The sequence below is a fragment of the Mycothermus thermophilus genome (assembly GCF_041956435.1).
Source record: "Mycothermus thermophilus strain CBS 625.91 unplaced genomic scaffold VTJ04scaffold_3, whole genome shotgun sequence".
In the NCBI taxonomy this organism is placed as follows: domain Eukaryota; kingdom Fungi; phylum Ascomycota; class Sordariomycetes; order Sordariales; family Chaetomiaceae; genus Mycothermus; species Mycothermus thermophilus.
In genome coordinates this window covers 511,190-530,443 of record NW_027191429.1, presented here as the reverse complement: position 1 = coordinate 530,443, position 19,254 = coordinate 511,190, and the positions used below count along the sequence as shown (strand labels likewise).

Here is a 19,254-nt window from a genome sequence, read left to right as displayed (position 1 = left end):
GAAGAAGAGAGAGAGAGAGAAGAAGAAAGAAAAAAACAAAAAAAGAAAAGAGGAAAGAAAAGAAAAAAAGGAAAAGAGAGCAACGAGCATTTACCTGCGCTGTAGTCTGAACTTAGTTACCTCGAGGTGACCTCTACAACAACCTTGACCACAATGACGCAAATGTATGCCCTGACGAGAGCCATGAAGCCAAACAACGATTTGTCTATTTCCGATAGTCTTGCCAAACAAATCCATCACAATCATTATACGTAGCTACTCTAGAGATTACGGAGCCACCGACGACGAAAACCGGCCATCCCCAGCCTGCTCAGCCTCGGTCAGCTTCAGCGCCTCATTGACATCATCCACAAAATGGCTCTCGCCACCAGCTAACTCAACAATCCCGCTCCGGCGCAGCATCTTGCCAACAGCTGAATCGGGCGCCGGCCCTCGGCTAAAGAATATCCGCACCCCTCTCTGTCGGTAGTCGCGCACGATCTCCTCCAGCACCTGCGCCCCGCTGCCATCGAGGGAGGTCACCCCGTGGATGTCAAAGATGATATTCCGATTCGAGTCCTCCCTCCTCAACCGCGGCAGGGCGGGGTGGGCCTTGTTGGAGCCGTACAGCTCGAGGCGGCGCAGCCGCGTCTTGAGCTCGCCCGTGTTGGCGAACGTCAGGGGCTCAGGGATCTTGACGATGAGGCAGCCCTCGATGAACTCGAGGCGGTCCAGGTCGGCCTCGGCGTTCTCGAACTTGTCGGTGCCGGGGATGCGGCCGAGGATCTGGATGCGCGGGCGCGTCGCGTGGCGGATGACTTGCAGCAAGGACAGGCCGACGCCGATGGCCATGCCGAAGGAGAGGGAGAAGAAGATGGTGGCGACGACGATGATGACCATCAGGCCGAGTTCTTTCCAGGCGTGGATCTGGAAGAAGAAGCGCACGTCGTGCGGGCATTCTTCGATGAGCGACCAGCCGACGACGCTGATGAGTGAAGATAGGACGGGTTTCTGGGGGATTTTGTTAGCACACGATGATAGGTAAGAGCTACGTAGTTGTGTCACGTACCGGAAGATAGTAAAGATACGGCAGCATAAACAGGATGCAAAGCAGCGTCAAGCCGCTCAGGATGATGGACGCCATCGGGGTGCGCCCGCCGGTAGACTTGTTGACCTTGCTCCGGCCATAGCCGCCAAAGGCCGGAAGGCTGGAGAAACAGGAGCCGATGAGGTTCGCCGTTCCAAGAGCCACCAGCTCACGGTTCGGGCTCAGCTGGATGCCAGCAAACGGTTCCCCACCGAGACTTTTCGCCGCGACGGACGACTCGAAGAACCCGAGCAGCGCGATCAAGAACGATGTGCTCATGGTCTCGCGCATGTAGACCATGTTGGCGGGCTGGAGAGCCCAGCGGAACTTGAACAGCCGGCCGCTGGCAGCCTCGACCTTCCCCAGCACCGCAACCCCGTGCTTGTCCCATTCGTAGTGGTACGCGAGAAAGGCGGAGAACACAACCACCAAGAACCGGTCCGGGATGTACGCGACGCCAGGATACCGGGGCTGCAACCGGCGCTTCACCTCGCGGCAGACCATGATAACGGCAAAGCTCGTCGCGGCGACGGTCAGGGTGAGGGTGTGTACCTTATCGAGGTTGCCAAAGATGAAGCGCAGCTTATCGACGCTGCTCGCGTGGCCGACGTGCGCCTGCTCGGCGGCCTTGCTGAGCCCGAGCTCGGGGATGAGCTGGTCCACAAACACCACGACGCCGATGGCGCTGATGAAGCCGCGCAGGAACGGCCGCGAGAGGACGCTGTCAATGAAGCCGATGCGCGCGAACCCGGCCATCAGGACCATGGCGCCGCAAATTCCGGTGATGATGCCGCACAGTCTGGCATGCAGGTTGGCGTCTTGGTCGCCGCCGTGGCGGTCGAGGCTTGCCTTGATGGCCGTGCCGACGAGCAGAGAGCCGGCGGCTTCGGGGCCGACGATCATGGACGGGCAGCTGCCCAACAGGGCGTAGATGAGGGGGTTGATGACGAACGAGTACAGGCCGTTGATGGGCGGGACGTGGGCGAGGTTGTCGGCCAGCGACAGAGCCATGGGGATGTACATGCCGGCAACGGTGAGGGCGGCGACAAAGTCCCCTTTGAAGTAGGACCAATTGTACTGGCGCGTCCATATCATGGCCGGTAGGTAGTAGGATAGGTACCTGAACGTTGGGTTAGCGGGACAGTCTATGCCAATGAGGCGAGGATAAGATGGTAGGTCGGGACGTACATCAGAGGTCCATCGCGCACGCCATGTTGCTCAGCCAACACGCTCGAAGTGTTCATCTTCTTGCTCTTGATTTTGGACGCCCAGCTCTTCTTCCCCGTTTTCCTCCTCGCAGACGGGCCGGGGCCGCCATCGAGCCCGCTGGCCGAGAATTCAGAGCCTGAGAGGCTCAATGTGTCGGCTTGCAGGCTGTCAACTGGAGTTTCTGCCCGGGGCGAGAAAGTCCCATGGTAGCAAGGCCCCTCATGAGGGGCATCTCGGTGGTCGTAGGAAGATCCCAGCAAGGCCGTGGTCTCGGTAGGTTGCGGGCGACTTGGCCCGGGGACGCTTTGGGATGCATCATCTCCAGAGTCTCCGGGCGACGCTGTGAATGTTTGTCGCAGCCCGCTCGGATGGGCGGGCTGGTGGCTTTGTGCCCCGCGCGGCGAGGACATGGCTCGGGTTCTGGACTAGCCTTCTGTTGCTGTCGAAATCTAGGAACCCGGCGAAGTCGCGAGTGCCGACCCGTAGTGAAACTAGGTGAGAGAGGTCGAGGACAGCAAGGTACCCAGGTAAAAGACTCCTTTGATCCCGTCCCTATTCGGTTCCTCCCGCCACACAATCCAGAATTCAATATCAGTACCTATCCATAAGGCACTCTGTCAGGACGTTTTCCTTCCAAGATTTGCCATTGAGAGAGCAAGGGAAAAGCTGCTAGCATAGAAAGAAAAGAAAGCGGTCAGGGCGATGATTGATATGTGCCCTCGGAGACGCAGTGAGGTTCCACTGACGAGCTGCAAAACGTGGGGCCTTATCCCTTTTTAACGACTGATGAAACGCCGTCTCAAGCCTTACGGAGCGACGTCTCACGTCTTTGCCCCTCGGAATCTGGTCCTGTCGACCTGGCTGGTCTGGGCTTACGTAAAAAACCATGTGGGGATCGACCCCGCATACCACGCCCAGCGGAACAAGACAACACACTAACTCAGTGGTGGGTTTTGCTGCACTCAGGCCATGTGAGGGGTCCGGGTCCGAGGCGGGGAATCCGACTGGACAATTGATGTTCCTTCTGGCTGGGACGCGGCTGGAGGGGCAAACTCCCCGCCACCGGACCCCTCAGGACTTGGCCACCTAAAAAGGGGATTGTCAACAAGCCACCGCGGAGACGTCATGTCCACAAGAGATGACGATGCCAGTCCATGTTTGTTGAGCGCCTCACAGATTGTGTTCGTCAGAGGGTCGTGGCAGAAGATACAAGTGTGCTTCTTCTTTGCGTTGTTACAAACCAAAGTTCAGGTACTGAGACATAGGGTATCATATTTCCTCATGCCAAACAACGCCAGATTTCCATCCCAACCGCCTCAAACATACAGACCTGTAGGATAACAACACCAATGCTCCAGGAATGATACACTTGAGGCGTCCTCCATGAAACCTAAACACCACTCATCCCAACCCGAGCCTTCTCAACCAACCCCCCAAGTAGCTCCAGCACAGCAGTTCGCTGTGCTCTCAAAGACGCCCCGTCCTCGTCACCTGCCCGAGTGGGAGCAAACACCTTCAGTCGTGACTCCGACATGGCAAACCCGCCACACCCAATCTTGGTGATACGCACGGCCGGATGAAACAGGTCCAACGCCAAGTGCTCTTTCAAATAGCACCCCAGCGCCTCTGTGAACGGTTGAGCAAACGCGCCATGATCCTTCTTCTTGTCCGATGCCGCCACCTCGGACCGCCATTCCCAGCCTTCTTCGTGTAAATGGCCGGCAAGCTTTCTGCGCTTGGCCAGATCGTCTTGCCAGCTCCATTTCAAGCCCCCTTCGGCAGGTTGTTTGGATTGTCTTGTCGTAGGTAGTCGCTTCCCCTCGGCGACGAACCTTTCCAGCTCCGTGGCCGGGACAATGACATCGATGGATCGAATTCCCAACCCCTCCGGCTGGTCGGCAATGCCTTCACCACCGCCCTGTCCCAGCTTGTCCGTAGGAAGATGAAATCCGAGAGTGATGGCCACATCCTTGCCCGACACCCTCCCAGAACTCAACCCGGCAGTCCTGATCCAAGCTTCCCACGAAAACACCAAACTGCGAGTGCCCAGGCGCATCGGACTGACGCGGCAGTCAAACGTGGTTGACAACCAGTCCGTAAACGCAACCTTCACCGGCGCGGGCATCCTGAGCAAAAGCAGAGGCAGCCGCACAAACCGCGACGGATCGACTGTATGCTCCCACTCCATCGCATCCTCCCCTCCCTGAACTCCCACCGCGAACCCCAACCGCCTCTGCCCGTCCCCTCCCCCTTCCGACTCAGACTCCAACGCTGGCAACAACACCGCCGTAGCCGACGCCAGCTCGTACCGAATCTCCACATGCAATGCCTTCCTCCCAGCCACTTTCACCGCACCACTAGCAACCCTCCTTCTCCCCCTCCCCGACCTTCCCTCCTCCTCCTCTTCCTCATCCTCCCCATCCTCAAACCCAACAACATCCCCCACCCTCACCCATCGTATCCCCACGCTCTCCAACGCCCCCGCCCGCCCAGCTACGGCAGCAACACCGTCATCCCCGCCGCCGCCACCACCACCACCAACTTGTCCTCCCGTTCCCGGCCCAATCTCAACACCGCGGACAACATCCCCAACAAGCCGCTCCCTCAGCCTCTGCGCCAGAAGGCGCAGGTGGGCGGGGGATAGCGCGTCCCCGTCTCCTTCTTCGGTGCTGGTGCTGGGACTGCTGCCGAGGTAGAGCGGTGAGACGCGGTGAGCGGAGAAGGTGGTGTTGTAGAAGGGGACGCGGACAGCTTGGCCTTCTTCTTCTCGTTGTTCGTCCTCGCTGGATGGGTTCTCGTTTTCATTCTCGTCTTCTTCCGGGCCGGATTGCGCGGATTCGGCCGCCGGAGAAGGGCGACGACGCCGTCGAGGAGCGTCGTCAGGGGGTCGGGGCTGGCGGCGTTTGGGGGGCATTTTATATTTTATGTGAGGGCGCAGAAAGGGGTTGGCTGTTGCTTTGAATCGGTTGTTGTGTTCTCGACCGGATGTGATGTTAGGTTGGTTCGTGACGCGGAGGAGCGTCAATCAATCTTCGACGCGTCAAAAATGGGCGAAAATCAGTGAAACTGGGTTCAACAAGTCGTGTTTCTGTCAGAATATGTAAATTGACACGTCACGTCAATAGTAAGAACGCGTGTTGGGCTTTGCTTTCAACATTCAATTGTCAAAAGCGCAAGGGGTGAAATGAGCATTGGACGGGTGCAAGTCAACATCAGCAAGCAGCCCCACGATGACGACACAGCAAGTAGACTCCAGGCCTAACCCTAACCCTCGATATGGCGAATTGTAGGGATGCCATCCCAAGGCCAACAGTTTCTGGTGGGCGCCTGAGAGCAACAATACAGGGCAACTCTACTAAGTATTCGGACAGAGAATGAAATGAAAGAGATAGAGTTGGTAGTTCATTGAACGCGTTGGACTAGCACCAATATCATATTGCTTCGCATGCCCTTTGCTTCCTTGCCTGACCTACACCCTAAGTCAAACCACAAACCCTACCAGAGACCAACCTCCTTAACCCAGTTTCCCCTGTTCCAAAACGCCATGCCATGCAATAAATCCAAGGAAGCTATGCGTGCAGTAGAATAACCCAGCCAAAAGTCATACCCATTCCTCCCATAAAACCCTTCCCATTTCCCATCATCACGCCCCCGAATAAAGCCCCTCCCATCGCTGCTCCACCCTCGCGACCACCTGCCTCGAAGCCTCTATCTCCCGATCAAGCTCTTCCAAATTCTTCGCCAGCGCCGTCGCCTCTTCAAACCGTCTTGCCGCCCTCGCATTCGCCAGCATATCATTCACCATGAACCGCTGCTCTTCCAACACCACCAGCCTCTCACGGGCCTCTTTCTCCTCGGTCTCAAGCGCTGCTGCCGCCGCACTGCTGCTCACTTCGCTAATCCCGCCGAGACTCGACGTCTCGGCATCAAACGACGGCACGGAATGGCCGTTGCGGAGGGGCGACGAGCCGTTGAGATGGCTGGTCGCCGCTGCGGTGAGCTTGCTGTGGTGGCTCTTCCCGCCCGAGGCGGGCGTTTTGAGCATGTTGGGCACGCTCTTCAAAGGTATGAGGTTGGCGTGCAAAAAGGCCGAGGCGGACGCGTAGATGGCCTTTTGCAGGCGCAGCTGTGTCGGGCTGTCGGTTTTGAGGTTGCGGATGCGCTTGGCCGCGAGGTCGTACTTTGCAAAGGCGTCGGTAAGACGCTTGCGGATTTTCGCTGCTTCTTGGATTTGCGCATGTGTAGCCGGCGGCTTCTCAAAGAGAGCATCGTCCTCGTCCGACGGCTGCAAGGCTTGTAAGGCCTTGTGAAAAGACGGCAGTAGCAGAGTAATGCCGCGCTCGAATTGTCGCAATGTCTCGTAAGCTCGCTGATCTGGAGGCCGATGCTGGACAGACTCGACAAACTCGCGGTGCGAGAAGATTGTTTGCCTGCATTCGCAGCACATGCGGACGTCAATGTTGATAGTTCCGCCGGCCGGGCCAGGCCCGACACTGGCTTTCTCGGACGCAGGACCGCCCATTCTCGTCGCCGATGCTGCTGTCCGCGTCAGCGAAAACTCTATTCGGGGCATCGAGGCGGACCCACGGTTGGCCACCTCCAGTCCAACTTCGCTCGAGCAATTCGTCGCTGGGTCGGCGCACACCACGCGGCCACATATCCTGCAATGGTGCCGCCTAAACGTCCACTGCCGGAACTCCTGTTTGCAAAATGGACACCTCAGTACTGAGGCGTCGTCTTCCCACGTCACCACAGACTGCTCGATAAGTTTCCTTTGACTGCGTTGCCCCGCCAGCGGGGTAAGCAAGCTCGAGTTGGATCCAGGATCCGGGAGTGTCTCGACGAGAAGCTGGAGCAGCTTGGTCAGTCGCTTCTCCAGACGCTGCACCTCGAGGCGTTGGCGTTCCACTTTCTTGGTGCGAACGGCGGCGAAGAGCGCCGTATGGTCGCGGGAGAATCCGGTGTGGTCGTTGTATCCCTCTCGGGACTTGTAGCACGTCTCGCATACACGACACCAAATCCCCCGGACAGGCTCGTGGGCGGCGGACCGAGAGAGTTTCATCTGGTACATGGTATGCTCTTCGCAGAACAGCCGGCCACATTTCCTGCAGTTGACGCTCCCAGTCAACGGGCCCAAACGGCGATCGCAGAGGGGATCTGTACAAACGTCGGCCCCCGTGGGCCGTTGCCAGTGCTTTCTTGTGACCAGCTCCTCCGGGTCGACAACTGTCTCCACGCCCCGGCCAGGACCGCTTGGTACTACAGCCGCTGGCTGTGTTTCGTTGGCCTCAAACACGTCGAGGCCCCTGAGTTTCTGGTTGATGAGCGAGAGAGGCTGGAAGCGCTTCGCCTTCAAGACCTGTTTGTCGAACCATGACTTGACTTCGTTTTGTTCGGCTTCGGGCAGTTCTTGGTGGACATCGTCGAGGTGTCGGTTCAGTTGGAGGAGTGTGACCTGTCCCCATATGGCCAGTCAGTCTTGATTTCCTCTCCCTCCCGAGCGACATGGTGGAAACCATACCATTTCCTCCTCACATATGGGACATGCCAGCTTGTAGGAACCGGCCGCAGACCCGGCCGGCCCCGCCGGACCGAGCGTGACATTGGAGGCGAGGTCCTGGGAAAAGTCTGGGAGCGGGCTCGAGGACGAGGGCGACAGGGAGATGGGCGTTGAGTTGCGGGAGTGGGACGGGAAGGAGAGCGTGCTGGCATCGGACCCGGGGCGCGGGCTCGCTGATCGATGGACGAGAGTGTGTGCATGGCCGTGAGAGAGGGCATTGCCATGGTGATGGGTAGAAGCAGGTGCCGGCGGGGCAAGGCCCTGTCCACCTCCCAGGACCCTGCCGCCGCCGAGTCGACGGGCCGACATGGATGGAGGCTGCTCGCCGCCGGTTTGGATGGTAGTAATGTAATTCTCTCCTTTATTCCGTAGACATGGCTTCGAGGTTCGTTCGCGGGGTAGTTTGTGTTTGCGATATGCTGTCTCTTAGCGTGGAGTGGAGGTGGTGAAGCGCTGGCTGTTGGCTGGAGGAAGGGATGTTGAGACGAAGGAGATGTGGATTGCTCGATGGATGACGACGGCGATTGATGAACGAGGCTAAGCTCCCGTCTTGCCCGTCTTGCACCACGGCAGGACAACCGCAAGTCAATGAACCCCTGCACTGTTTCGCCCCACTTCCAGCGTTCCCGGGTCCCAGGATGCCACCTCCTCCACTGCGGTTTCTGCGGCTGGCAGTGACAGCGGAGGACAGATCGGCGTGGGGTCCCTGTCCGCCGACCGCGGATGCAGCTTTCTTGCGGTGGCCAATGAATGACGACTGGAGAAGCTCTCTTCTCTGGGTCTTTGCTTTTCAGACCTCTCCTCTCCGCGGAGCTCGATTTCTTCTTAGCACACAACCATGACTTCGGGCCCTCTCCCGCATTTCTTCCGTGTCCCGACTGCCGGCCAACGACGCAAACATGGCTGATTCGCCGTCAAAGTTCCCCGAGGTGCAGGGCGGCGGGAGCCTGATGATTGCGTGGCAGATCCGGGGCAAGAAGGTGGTTGTGGTCGGCGGCGGCGAGGTATGAAATTCCAACCCATAAACCGGAGACATGTCAAGACAAACAACCTGGAACCCGCAAGCATAACACCACACTAACCCCCCTACCTACATGTATATAGGTCGCCGCCGGTCGCATCCTCCACTGCCTCAACGCCGACGCCAACGTCACCGTCGTGTCTCCCGCGGCCCGTCTCAACCCCGAGGTCGCCTACCGCGTGAGCCAGGGCCAGGTGACGCACGTCGACCGCAACTTTGAGCCGGCCGACCTGGACGGCGCCGACATGGTGCTCGTCGCTGTCGACGACCCGGACGCCTCCACCGCCATCTGGACGCTGTGCAAGCAGCGCCGCATCCCCGTCAACGTGGCCGACGTGATTCCCGAGTGCGACTTCTTCTTCGGCAGCGTGCATCGGGACGGGCCCTTGCAGGTCATGGTCAGCACCAACGGCAAGGGCCCGCGTCTCGCCAGCGTCATCCGCCGCTTCATCGCCCGCCAACTCCCCCCCAACGCGGGCGGTGCTATCGAGAGGGTCGGGGAGCTGCGCACCCGCCTGCGCCAGATCGCTCCGCGCCCCGAAGACGCTCCCCGCCGCATGGCTTGGATGTCCCGCGTTAGCGACGCCTACGCGTGGAATGAGATGTGCGAGTTATCGGATGAAGACGTTGACAATTTGCTCAAATTCTACCCCTCGGGCAAAGTGCCTTCGCTCGAGGAGCTCAAAAGCATGCGGGCCGAGCCCGAGGTCAGGACTGATGTGTTTGACGGTTCTTTCGGATTCAGTGTCGGGGTATGATATTAAGGGTTGTGCTTTGGCAGGCAGAGAATGCCGTGATATATACAATCAAATATTTTGCTGTACGGAGTAAAAGGATACCTCTACCTGATACAATTCTTCGACCAAGAACGCAGACCAACCATCCCTGATGACTTAAACCTGGGAGTCCGCCGCCTAAGCTGACCAAGAACGCTGTGCCATATATGAGACCAGAAACTGAAAAATCAAAACCTCGCTCGCTCTCACCAACCACGAATCCCTTCATACACGACCTACGCTACACCTTCAACCCCGCCCAAGAACCGCCTGACTCTCGCGATCTCAAGCTCGCCCTTCTCCGACTCGACTGCCCGCGTCAGCGTGTCCAGCAGCGAATCCACCTCGGCCTCGGGCCGCCGTGTACACAGCGCCACCAGTCTGCGGTACTTGAGCTCGCGATCTTTGCTCCGCCCCCGCAGAGCCTCCACCGCCTGATGTGTCTGCGTAGCCCGTTCGCGCAGCGCCCGAATACGTGCCTGCAGCACCGTCCGATCGGGCAATCGCGACACCAGCTCATCTGGCACCACAGGGCGGACGGGCAAGTGTCCCTCGACCGCGTTGGAGTTCTGTTGCCGTTCGAGCGCAGCAACCTGGTCCAGCACCGCCTCCAGTTCCATCTCCCAGGCGTTAGCCGAGTCGACGTCGAGGCGGCCGTGGCGCTGCTCGAGCTGCAGAAGCTGGTACTCCTCTTCCTGGCAGGCCCGCTTCAAGTTGCTGACCTTCTGCCGCGCCAGTTGTTGTGCCTTGAGCTTCTCTTGAAGAGCTTCAAGGTTGCGTCTCGCCTCGCCCACCTGCGCGGAGGTCGTACGCAGCGAGTTATGGAGGGCGTCGATGGCTTCCTGTTTTTTCTTGAGCTCATTCTGGAAAATGGAGGAGGACTCGTTTATGAGGTGGGTGATGGCTAGAAATGTTGGTCAGTATCGATCCCCCCGAAAAAGGAAAACTTTAGCTGCAACTTACAGTTCACAACCTCCTCGCTGTTCTCCTTTGTCTTATGGCTGGATGTTTGCGAAGCGCCGTTCCTGCTCGAAGCGTCGCCATTGCGGAGGTCTTCAGCGTCCGCCCCAATGCCAAAATCGATAGGCCTGAGACCGGAGCGGTTAGGAATGTTGGGATCAGCGCCAACCTCAAGGAGTTGTGACACGATGCTGCGGTTGCCGATGCGGGCCGCGATGTTCAGCGCCGTGTCACCGCTCGAGTCTTGGGCATTCACAATCTCGCTCATGAAGCGACCGATATTCATCTTGGGCGCGGCTGAGCCGTTCCCAGGTCCATTCTGGCTGCTCGGGGCACTGCCCTGTCTCACAACCCACTCCAACAAGCTCTCGAGGTAGTACCGGCTTGCTGAGTTTCTCCCTTTGACGGCGCTGGTCACGGCAATATGGTGCAAGACGGTGCGACCCTTATCATCCCTCACGTCGATAGTCATGCCCAGGACGTCCAGCAACTCGGGGAACGAACTATGATCCATCGAGTTTGTGACAATGCACGCGCGCATGAGGGCCGTTTCGCCGGCGGCGTTGACACGGTATGGACTCGCGCCGGCCTCAATCAAGGCCCGAAGGAGGGGCATCCGTGACAAGGTCGCAGCCCAATGCAAGGCGGTATGGCTCTGCGAGTCGATAGGTGCGTCGAGCTCCTGCGGGGTCATGCCGCGCAGCATGTTCTTCTTGGCTTGGTCTGGCCCATTAGGATCCATGAACAATCCCATCAGTATGCTGCGCTTGGCCTCGGCCTCTGGAGACATGTCGAAGGGGAGCGGCCTCAAAGGACCAGGGGCGTATGGCTCATGGTCAACGTGAACACCGGCTTGAGAATAGATGAAAGACTCGTTGGGTTCCGTCGGGGAGCCAGGGTAGTTGGACGCATAGCCGTCAACTTGTGGATAGGTAGGCGTAACACCGCCAAAACTGTTGGCCGGTGTGAGCACTCGCTGCCGCTTCCGTGGTGGTTGGTCACCGTCACCCCCGGCGGGTTGGGTGTTTTGTGAACCAAAGGCCGAATCGGGATGACCATAATCCGAGACAAAGCTCTGTTGCGAGTTGGGCGGGTACTCCCCTCCATCCTGCAACGCCGAAGATTGACGGTGGAAACTAGGGGCGCGACTCGGTCCGGCACGGTTCCTAGGGCCCGGAGAGTCGAGTCGGGCTTTGCTGATGGCGTTGATGGCATGGGATGCTGTTGATGAGATGTTTTTGAAGAAGGTCCCGGTCATGCCACTGGCGCGATTCTCTTGTGAGCTGGCATTGTACATGCGCTTCCGCTGCGCAGCCATGGCTTGCTCCTTTGTTGGCGTGTCGACATCGGCAGCGCCTCCCTCCTGGCCACGCTTATGGGTTAAGAGTCGCATCAACAACTCGTCCACGCCGTACTGGCGGCAAACTTCATAACCGCGCTCGAACGGAATCCAGGTACCCTGGTATTTGCCATAACCTCCCTGGACCTTCTCGTGTTCGCCTGTCTGAATCTCCTTTTCCAGGATCTTGGTGCGACGTCCCTTATCGACTCCGGCAACCTTGAGGATCTGGGTGGCATTCAGCCAGCCGTCTGCCTGGCGACGCATCACAGCCACGCCGTTGACCTCCATTTCGTATACATTGACACCGGAATACACGGCCTAGGCACATGGTGTTAGCAGTGGTCGCATAGGGAAAGGGGCGCATAGCAAAACAAGGGAACCTACGGAGTAGATGCCCATGTCTGGCTCATTCGTCTGCTTCAACGGGACGTCGGCAAATTGTCTGTAAGCCGTCGTGGTTTGCGACGACGGTTGACTCATGGAGAAAGCTTGCTGAGAGGATTGCTGTGCTTGCTGGGACTGTTGGGTCGGTAACGACTGTTGTTGTTGTGACTGCTGTTGTTGTTGTGGTTGCGGTGGCTGTGGGCCACCGGGTACTTGCGGCGGTTGCATTTTGAACAAATGCTAGCTCCTGCGTTCGAAGTTCGCAGTCTTGACGGAGGTGCAGAGAGGCGACTCGGAATATCGGTTGGGGCTTGCTCCAGGATCTGGTCGCCTGCGGACGGGCGTCGGGGAGGTGATCTAGATCGACGTGGCCATCGAATTGACCGTTCCGTGTCGCTGGGAACTGCGCAACGGTTCGCGCGGATGCAGGATGTCTCCTGATACGGAGTAATGCGCAGCGACAGCAAAATTTGCGAAGATTGAGTGGGATTGTTGTTGCGGGATACCGAAGGCGCTGTGGAACGGAATCGCAACAATGGAAAGATCGCAACGCGGGAGTGGATGATGCTCGAAAATCGGGGGGAGGATGACGAGAAGTAGGGGAGTGGGAGTTGATGCGCTCTGCAAAATCGGCGCCGCCAGAAAGAAGCGCGACCACGAACAACGACGCGTGTCGGACAGGAGAAAAGCTAGAGTTGCTACAGAAAGCTATGGCACATGGACGCTGCCGATAGCTCGGTCAGATCGCAAGGTGCTCGTTGCAGAATTGGGAAACGTCAATTAAGACACGGGTGGTCGACGTGTTGTTTCGTGTGATTCTCGTGTCTGGCGCCGCATGGACGTGGATGACGCGCCACAGCCGCCGACGCCGACTCTCTCTGTTAAGGTCACGAGGCGGGGCCAGGTCCAGCCACGAAAACCCGGAGCTGTGCACAGTGCCAACTCCTGGCTTCCCGCCAAGCGCAAGCCACAGCCAGGGTCTGGGCCCCAGCCCGTGTGGATTATGTAAGCCACCCTTTTTCTACCAATGAGAACGGGGCAAATTTTTCACCACGTACCAAACCGTCAGGTCTGTAACGTAACGTAAAGACGTTACCGGCCCGTTCCGATCGGGATCAGCGCAGATCTCCGTTGAGTGAACCGAACCAGGAAAAAGCATCAACACAGCAGCAATATAGCACACGTGCTGTCGTCACCACCATGTCGAGGCCACTTCGAATAGCTAGCCCGAAGACCCCGTTGCATCTTTACCGCCAACTCCTGCGCGAGGCCTCATACCTCCCTCCCATTGCTCGCCCGTACATCGACGAGCAGATCAAGACATCCTTCCGGCGGCACCGGGAACATGATGAACTAAATGCGAAACGCATGCGCGAAGGGAAACATCATCTCCGGGTTTTGAGGGCGGCCAACTCAGGGGATCTTCCCCGCATGCGTCGCGTCTTGCTGCGGGCCTTTGGACGCGTGGGTCGTCGGCGCCGTCAGCTCATGTCCGAGTTGTTGAAGAAGTCGCCGCCAACCAACACAGAGGAGCTGGCCAAATTCACTGCCCAGATTACTTCGCTTGCCGCCGAGGGCCGGGAACGGGACTGGCTGGATGCCTGGAATGTCGAAAAACTGCGGGCTCTTCTCAAATCTCAGCAAATGACCGATCCGCTGGACTCACCCAAAGCCAGCCTCAGCCGTGCGAGCATTCACCCGGAAAAGGCCGTCCCAACGGAGAACTCCTGGGGGCTTCCGCTTGCAAAGGTCACGGCTCGGACAAAACTGAGGAACGCGTGGAAGACTGTAGCGGACAAATGTCTGCCGCCTCTTCCCAAGGAGGAGTGGCGGGCGCTGGGCGATATAGCTGAGGGAGTGGTGCAGCAACGCTGGCTGCCACCCCCTCGCAGACCGGTCGCGCAGGCGCTTGCCCCGCAACCTCCTATCCATACGTGGGAATGGCAAAAATACGCTGTCAAGCCCGTCGTCGTGGTCGACCGGCCAGCCAGCCGCCGGAACAAGCTGCTCACTGGTGCTGTCGACGACAATACTCCTACTGGGGACCCAGAACCTATAAACTGCCACATCTACACCCCACGGTTGTGGCGCCGTCTGCTGGGCAGCATCTGGCAGCTCACCCCTGTGATGGAGCCCAAGCCGGACGGGAAAGGATGGGACATCACCTGGGGCACGCAGCGCTTCCGCCCTGTCAAGGCTTCAGGTCCAGCGCTGGAGTTCTTCAACACTGCCCCAGAACCTGCTGAGTCTCCAAGGGGTAAAAAGAAGTAGCCTCGCAATCAACACGTCACGAAGAATAATTAAGCAACGGTCCTGCAACCACCAGCATTTTAACAAGATGCATTGCCCTCCTCTACTCGTCCAACAGGGAAGCCAGCTTCTCCAACCGTTCCCCGTCGACGCGCATGCCCACCCACTCGCTCATCATGCGAGCGCCGATGCTCTCATAGAACTGGATCGACGGTTCGTTCCACTTGAGCACGCTCCACTCGAGCCGGCCACCGCCCATGGCCACCACCTGGCGAGCCAGTTCGACGAGCAACCGCTTGCCGTACCCTTTGCCCCGCTCGCTCTGGCGCACATACAGGTCTTCGAGGTAGATGCCTGGCCGCGCCCGCCAGGTGCTGTAGTTGTAGAAATACAAGGCCATGCCCACCGGTTTTCCTTCCGGGCTGAACAGGACGAGGCAGCGGGCTGGCTTGGATGGGGAGATGGGCTCCGTGAGCGCCTCTGTGTTTTGATACGCAGAGGGGGTTGGATTCTCGACGGAGTCTGACGGAGCAAAAGCGATGGTCTCGAGCAACTTGGCTTCTGTAGCCTCGACGCTCTGAAGCTCATGCTCGTAGTCGGCCAATTCGCGAATCATGTCGAGAATGGCGGGGATGTCTGTTGAGGAGTTAGCCGAGGATGTCCATCAAGATGATCGTCAATAAGTAATAAAAGACTAGACCTTCGCGGCGAGCATGCCGGACAATAGCGTGGTTTGGAGCCATGGCTGTTATTGGAAGCGAGTTGGTCTGGCTGGTTATAACTTTGGATCAATAGGTCTTTGAGGGGTGAATGTCCTGGACAGAAAACTCCAGAGATGGCTTTGGCTTATAAGTTGTAGATACCAGCTGGTGAGGGAGGTTTTTGAACAAATTCATGCCGTCGAAGGGCGCAATTGTCAAATTTTGGTCCACTTCTACTCCACTTGGTCTGCTGTAGAACTCCTCTAACGGCAACCTTCCAGAACTTCACGGTCGCGTCCGGCCGTGGCCAGTCCCAGGTTTCAGTGAAGCCCCTGGCCCAAGCAGTGCTCGACCTCCTGAGACAAAACCAGTTCAATTACGGCTCATGGCGGGTAATGGGTGACCCAGGTACCCGATGCCAGCAGTGCCCACCAAGGATCCAAGGGCGGCTCAGCCCGACCGGAAGGGATGCCGGAGATGGGAGGCGAAGTGGGGGTGCAGCACCGAGCACTGCCCCGCAACGTCCTGTGCTCCATGGCAAAACATCACGCAGCATCCATTAATAAGATGAACGTATAGGTGCCTGATGGGGTAACTGCGTCAGACAAGCTGAGGAGTTGTCTCACTCACAATCTTGCCGAGCCTAGCTAAATTCCCAAATCTCGAGTCAAATACAGCGTTACCTAGTGTGGGTTTACAAGAGACATTGTTCTTTCAATCGTTACCTTACTCAGCTGTTGACTTCTCTCGACCTAGCCGCCACCATGACCGCCACAACTCCGCTAGGTGACGGGGCTTCCATAACCTTTAGCTCTGGGCGCGAAACCACCACACCCCCAGACCTGAGGATTCTTCATTTTAATGATGTTTATCACCTAGACCCCTCTTCTGCAGCTGTCTGCGGTGGCGTTGCACGCTTCGTTTCGGTGTGCAAGGAGTACCGAGAGGACGAACGGTTCCAGGGCCAGCCGGAGCTTGTCACGCTCTTCTCGGGAGATGTGTTCAACCCAAGTCTCGAAAGCTCTATCACTAAGGGTCAGATCCAATTATTTATTAAAATAATCTGAGAGTTAAACTAGTTCTGACGACCTTCAGGCAGCCATATGGTGCCCATCCTCAACTTGATCGGAACCGACTGTGCTTGTGTTGGGGTGAGTCGTTATCTCTGCTTTTACGGCCCGGCCGCCCCTGACATGATCAACTCTAGAATCATGACCTCGACTTTGGTGTCCGGCAATTCCGTCATCTCACCTCCAAGTGCCATTTCCCCTGGCTCCTTGCAAATGTGCTAGACCCGTCACTCGGAGATGATGTGCCCCTGGGCAATGCGCGAAAGACACACATGATCACCACCTCCAACGGCATCAAGATCGGCCTCCTGGGTCTCGGCGAGCGTGAATGGCTGGACACCATCAACATGCTCCCACCCAATCTCATCTACCGCTCTGCCAGCGAGGTCGCTCGTGAGCTTGTACCCCAACTCCGGGCCGAGGGCGCCGAAGTGATCATCGCCTTGACCCACATGCGCGAACCCAACGACGTCAAGTTGGCCACCCAACTTGGAGGTGAAAACATCGACCTCATTCTTGGAGGGCATGATCACTACTACGCACACCAGCTGGTCAACGGCACCCACGTCCTGCGGTCTGGCTCCGATTTCAAGAACCTCAGTTACCTCGAGCTGCGGCGCGCCGATCCGGCCACGGGACGCCGTTGGGACGTGGACATTTGGCGGCGGGACATCGTGCGCTCCGTCCCCGAGGACGGCGAAACCCTCGCCCTCGTCGATCGGCTGACTTCGAAGCTGAAGAAGAGCCTTGAGAAGCCGATCGGCTGGACCGCGGCGCCGCTGGATGCCCGCTTCACCACCGTCCGCACGCGCGAAAGTAACATTGGGAACTTTGTCTGCGACATTATGCGTCACCACTACGGCGCGGAATGTGGGATTATGGCCGCTGGAACTATTCGTGGCGACCAGGTCTATGCTCCCGGGCCGGTCCGTGTGAAGGATGTGACGGATTGCTTCCCGTTTGAAGACCCCGTCGTGGTGATCCGCGTCTCGGGGAAGGGTATCTGGGACGCGCTGGAGAACGGAGTATCGTTGTACCCAGCTCTCGAGGGTATGTACTTGGATAATTTCGATCGTGTGGAAGGCAAGCGGCTAACTTATCCCCCCAGGGCGGTTCCCCCAGGTGTCAAACATCCGATTCACCTTTGATCCTGCGCAGCCTCCAGGCTCACGAATCTTGTCGGTTGACATTGCCGGTTCGCCCCTGGACCCTGACCGATCCTACGTGATGGCCACGCGCGGATACATGGCGCGCGGCAAGGACGGGTACACCAGCTTGCTGGTCAAATCCGAGGGTGGCGTGTGCGAGGAGGTTGTGTCGGAGGAGAATGGCATGCTCATTTCGGCGCTGCTGCGTCAGTACTTCATGTCGCTGACGGTGCTTGCCCGCTGGAAGGGTTGGGGGCCATCCATGGAAAGACACTGGTATGACTATTCCCTACACCCTCTTCTCCCATCGCGCACTCCAACCCATGACTGACATGATGGCTTATGATGTTAGGTCTGAGGTGGCCAATAACGTGGCCAAGAGCCATCCCATCTTGAAAACACCCTCGAAGTCGATGCCGGTCAGCCCGCTCCAAAATCGCTCCCAATGGCTCGGACAGAACCAGGGCGACAAGCCAGGTGGTGACGCGGGTTTCAAGCCCAGCGGTTGGGCGGAGTGGACGCCGGCTCGCATCCGCCAGCGGCGAAACAGCGTCCCCCCCTTGCTTGGTGCCGCGGAGGACGATGATAGTACCAGCGATGACGAAGGGGGTGGCAAGGCGACGACTAAGAAGGATGTGGATGATGACGATGAAGTCAGCAGAGAGAACACCAGGGCTCTAGACCGGGAACTGGCACTCATGCGTCGCTTCTTTGCTCGTTGGTGTCGTCGTGCTGGCGTTGAGTGCAGGGGTACCTGCGACGAACTCGCGGAGGATGAGTGCGGGGCAGAGGTCACTTGGACGCGGCCCATCGCGCCGCGCGTTGAGGGACGCATCAACATGGTGGTTCAATCGGCCTAGGAAGCAAGCACTCAGGGTCCGGTTGGACAATGCTCGCTTAGGACTGTTCTGGGAGAAGCAGATAGTTGCCGGCCACCTAGGGACGGCGAATTTTGTGGAATATTAGATGGTCAAGGCTTCCCTTTACAAGCTCTACTAGTAGGTCCTTATCTGTCGTGGGTTTGCTTGTTCCTCCGATCTCCTCTGGAGGATGGGCGAAGAATCTTGATATGAATCAAGCCCATCTGATAGATATCTTACGTGATCGTTCGCGTCCACAGTGTGCCGAGATCTCCGGCAGCTATGTCCGCTTCATTTCCTGGCAGGAGAGCGGGGAGATTCCTAACATGCTTTCATGGCTTTCTGTGTGCAGGTACGAACTTCTACGAATTACACTCGCCATGAAATGCTAATATGATTTCCCCCTTCATTATATTAATACATTAGACATGATGTCACAACAGGCCTCGTTGACATCGAGTCCATCAGTTTGGCTGCATTGGCAGTGGACGTTGGAATATATTTTTCCCCTTCTGACGAGATTGGGCTTCCGGTCAGCTCAGACTTTCAAATCGTTGAGTGTTGTCGTCAAGTTTGTGCAGTTGTTGCAAAAGGTTGTTCAGCGATCCATGAATAGAGAGGATCAGTTGATGCTATGTGCTTTCATCATTTCCGACCTCGGACTGAGCCACCCCAGTGTGGGTTTTTCTGTATAATATTCGGAATTGAAAATTGTACGCAATTGTAAAACTCTCGTGTTTCCTGTCATCCCTGGTGGCTATTCAGGAGTCTATATGAGAAAGAGGCGTATAGAGTTTAAAAAGAAGTAACATTACGCGACCGAAGCAGATTGTCTGATTAGAATTACTATTTGATATACCGTTATGTTCCCGGAGGATTTAGTAGTATTAATCAATGCGAAGCATCC

The 19,254-nt window shown here is 57.6% G+C and overlaps 8 protein-coding genes across 8 annotated transcripts; 3 read left to right on the top strand and 5 right to left on the bottom strand.

The window, feature by feature from the left end:
• Positions 1 to 267: 267 nt before the first annotated feature.
• Positions 268 to 2,685, bottom strand: VTJ04DRAFT_4289 (uncharacterized protein; the record flags this gene model as incomplete). The annotated part of the gene is made up of 3 exons (XM_069362282.1): positions 268 to 990; positions 1,049 to 2,186; positions 2,255 to 2,685. The coding sequence occupies 3 exons, from the start codon at positions 2,683 to 2,685 to the stop codon at positions 268 to 270; spliced, it is 2,292 nt and encodes a 763-aa protein (XP_069219245.1).
• Positions 2,686 to 3,665: 980 nt separating this feature from the next.
• On the bottom strand, positions 3,666 to 5,189 carry VTJ04DRAFT_4288 (uncharacterized protein; the record flags this gene model as incomplete). Its single annotated transcript, XM_069362281.1, has 1 exon — positions 3,666 to 5,189. One exon carries the CDS (start codon positions 5,187 to 5,189, stop codon positions 3,666 to 3,668), a length of 1,524 nt encoding a protein of 507 aa, XP_069219244.1.
• A 729-nt stretch (positions 5,190 to 5,918) lies between these two features.
• On the bottom strand, positions 5,919 to 8,144 carry VTJ04DRAFT_4287 (uncharacterized protein; the record flags this gene model as incomplete). Its single annotated transcript, XM_069362280.1, has 3 exons — positions 5,919 to 6,811; positions 6,863 to 7,730; positions 7,797 to 8,144. 3 exons carry the CDS (start codon positions 8,142 to 8,144, stop codon positions 5,919 to 5,921), a joined length of 2,109 nt encoding a protein of 702 aa, XP_069219243.1.
• Positions 8,145 to 8,734: 590 nt separating this feature from the next.
• VTJ04DRAFT_4286 (uncharacterized protein) lies at positions 8,735 to 9,614 on the top strand (the record flags this gene model as incomplete). The annotated part of the gene is made up of 2 exons (XM_069362279.1): positions 8,735 to 8,839; positions 8,940 to 9,614. The coding sequence occupies 2 exons, from the start codon at positions 8,735 to 8,737 to the stop codon at positions 9,612 to 9,614; spliced, it is 780 nt and encodes a 259-aa protein (XP_069219242.1).
• Positions 9,615 to 9,868: 254 nt separating this feature from the next.
• VTJ04DRAFT_4285 (uncharacterized protein) lies at positions 9,869 to 12,546 on the bottom strand (the record flags this gene model as incomplete). The annotated part of the gene is made up of 3 exons (XM_069362278.1): positions 9,869 to 10,536; positions 10,596 to 12,252; positions 12,319 to 12,546. The coding sequence occupies 3 exons, from the start codon at positions 12,544 to 12,546 to the stop codon at positions 9,869 to 9,871; spliced, it is 2,553 nt and encodes an 850-aa protein (XP_069219241.1).
• Positions 12,547 to 13,518: 972 nt separating this feature from the next.
• On the top strand, positions 13,519 to 14,589 carry VTJ04DRAFT_4284 (uncharacterized protein; the record flags this gene model as incomplete). The annotated part of the gene is made up of 1 exon (XM_069362277.1): positions 13,519 to 14,589. One exon carries the CDS (start codon positions 13,519 to 13,521, stop codon positions 14,587 to 14,589), a length of 1,071 nt encoding a protein of 356 aa, XP_069219240.1.
• An 82-nt stretch (positions 14,590 to 14,671) lies between these two features.
• On the bottom strand, positions 14,672 to 15,311 carry VTJ04DRAFT_4283 (uncharacterized protein; the record flags this gene model as incomplete). The annotated part of the gene is made up of 2 exons (XM_069362276.1): positions 14,672 to 15,204; positions 15,269 to 15,311. The coding sequence occupies 2 exons, from the start codon at positions 15,309 to 15,311 to the stop codon at positions 14,672 to 14,674; spliced, it is 576 nt and encodes a 191-aa protein (XP_069219239.1).
• A 722-nt stretch (positions 15,312 to 16,033) lies between these two features.
• VTJ04DRAFT_4282 (uncharacterized protein) lies at positions 16,034 to 18,347 on the top strand (the record flags this gene model as incomplete). The annotated part of the gene is made up of 5 exons (XM_069362275.1): positions 16,034 to 16,304; positions 16,365 to 16,420; positions 16,477 to 17,389; positions 17,448 to 17,763; positions 17,840 to 18,347. The coding sequence occupies 5 exons, from the start codon at positions 16,034 to 16,036 to the stop codon at positions 18,345 to 18,347; spliced, it is 2,064 nt and encodes a 687-aa protein (XP_069219238.1).
• Positions 18,348 to 19,254: the final 907 nt, after the last annotated feature.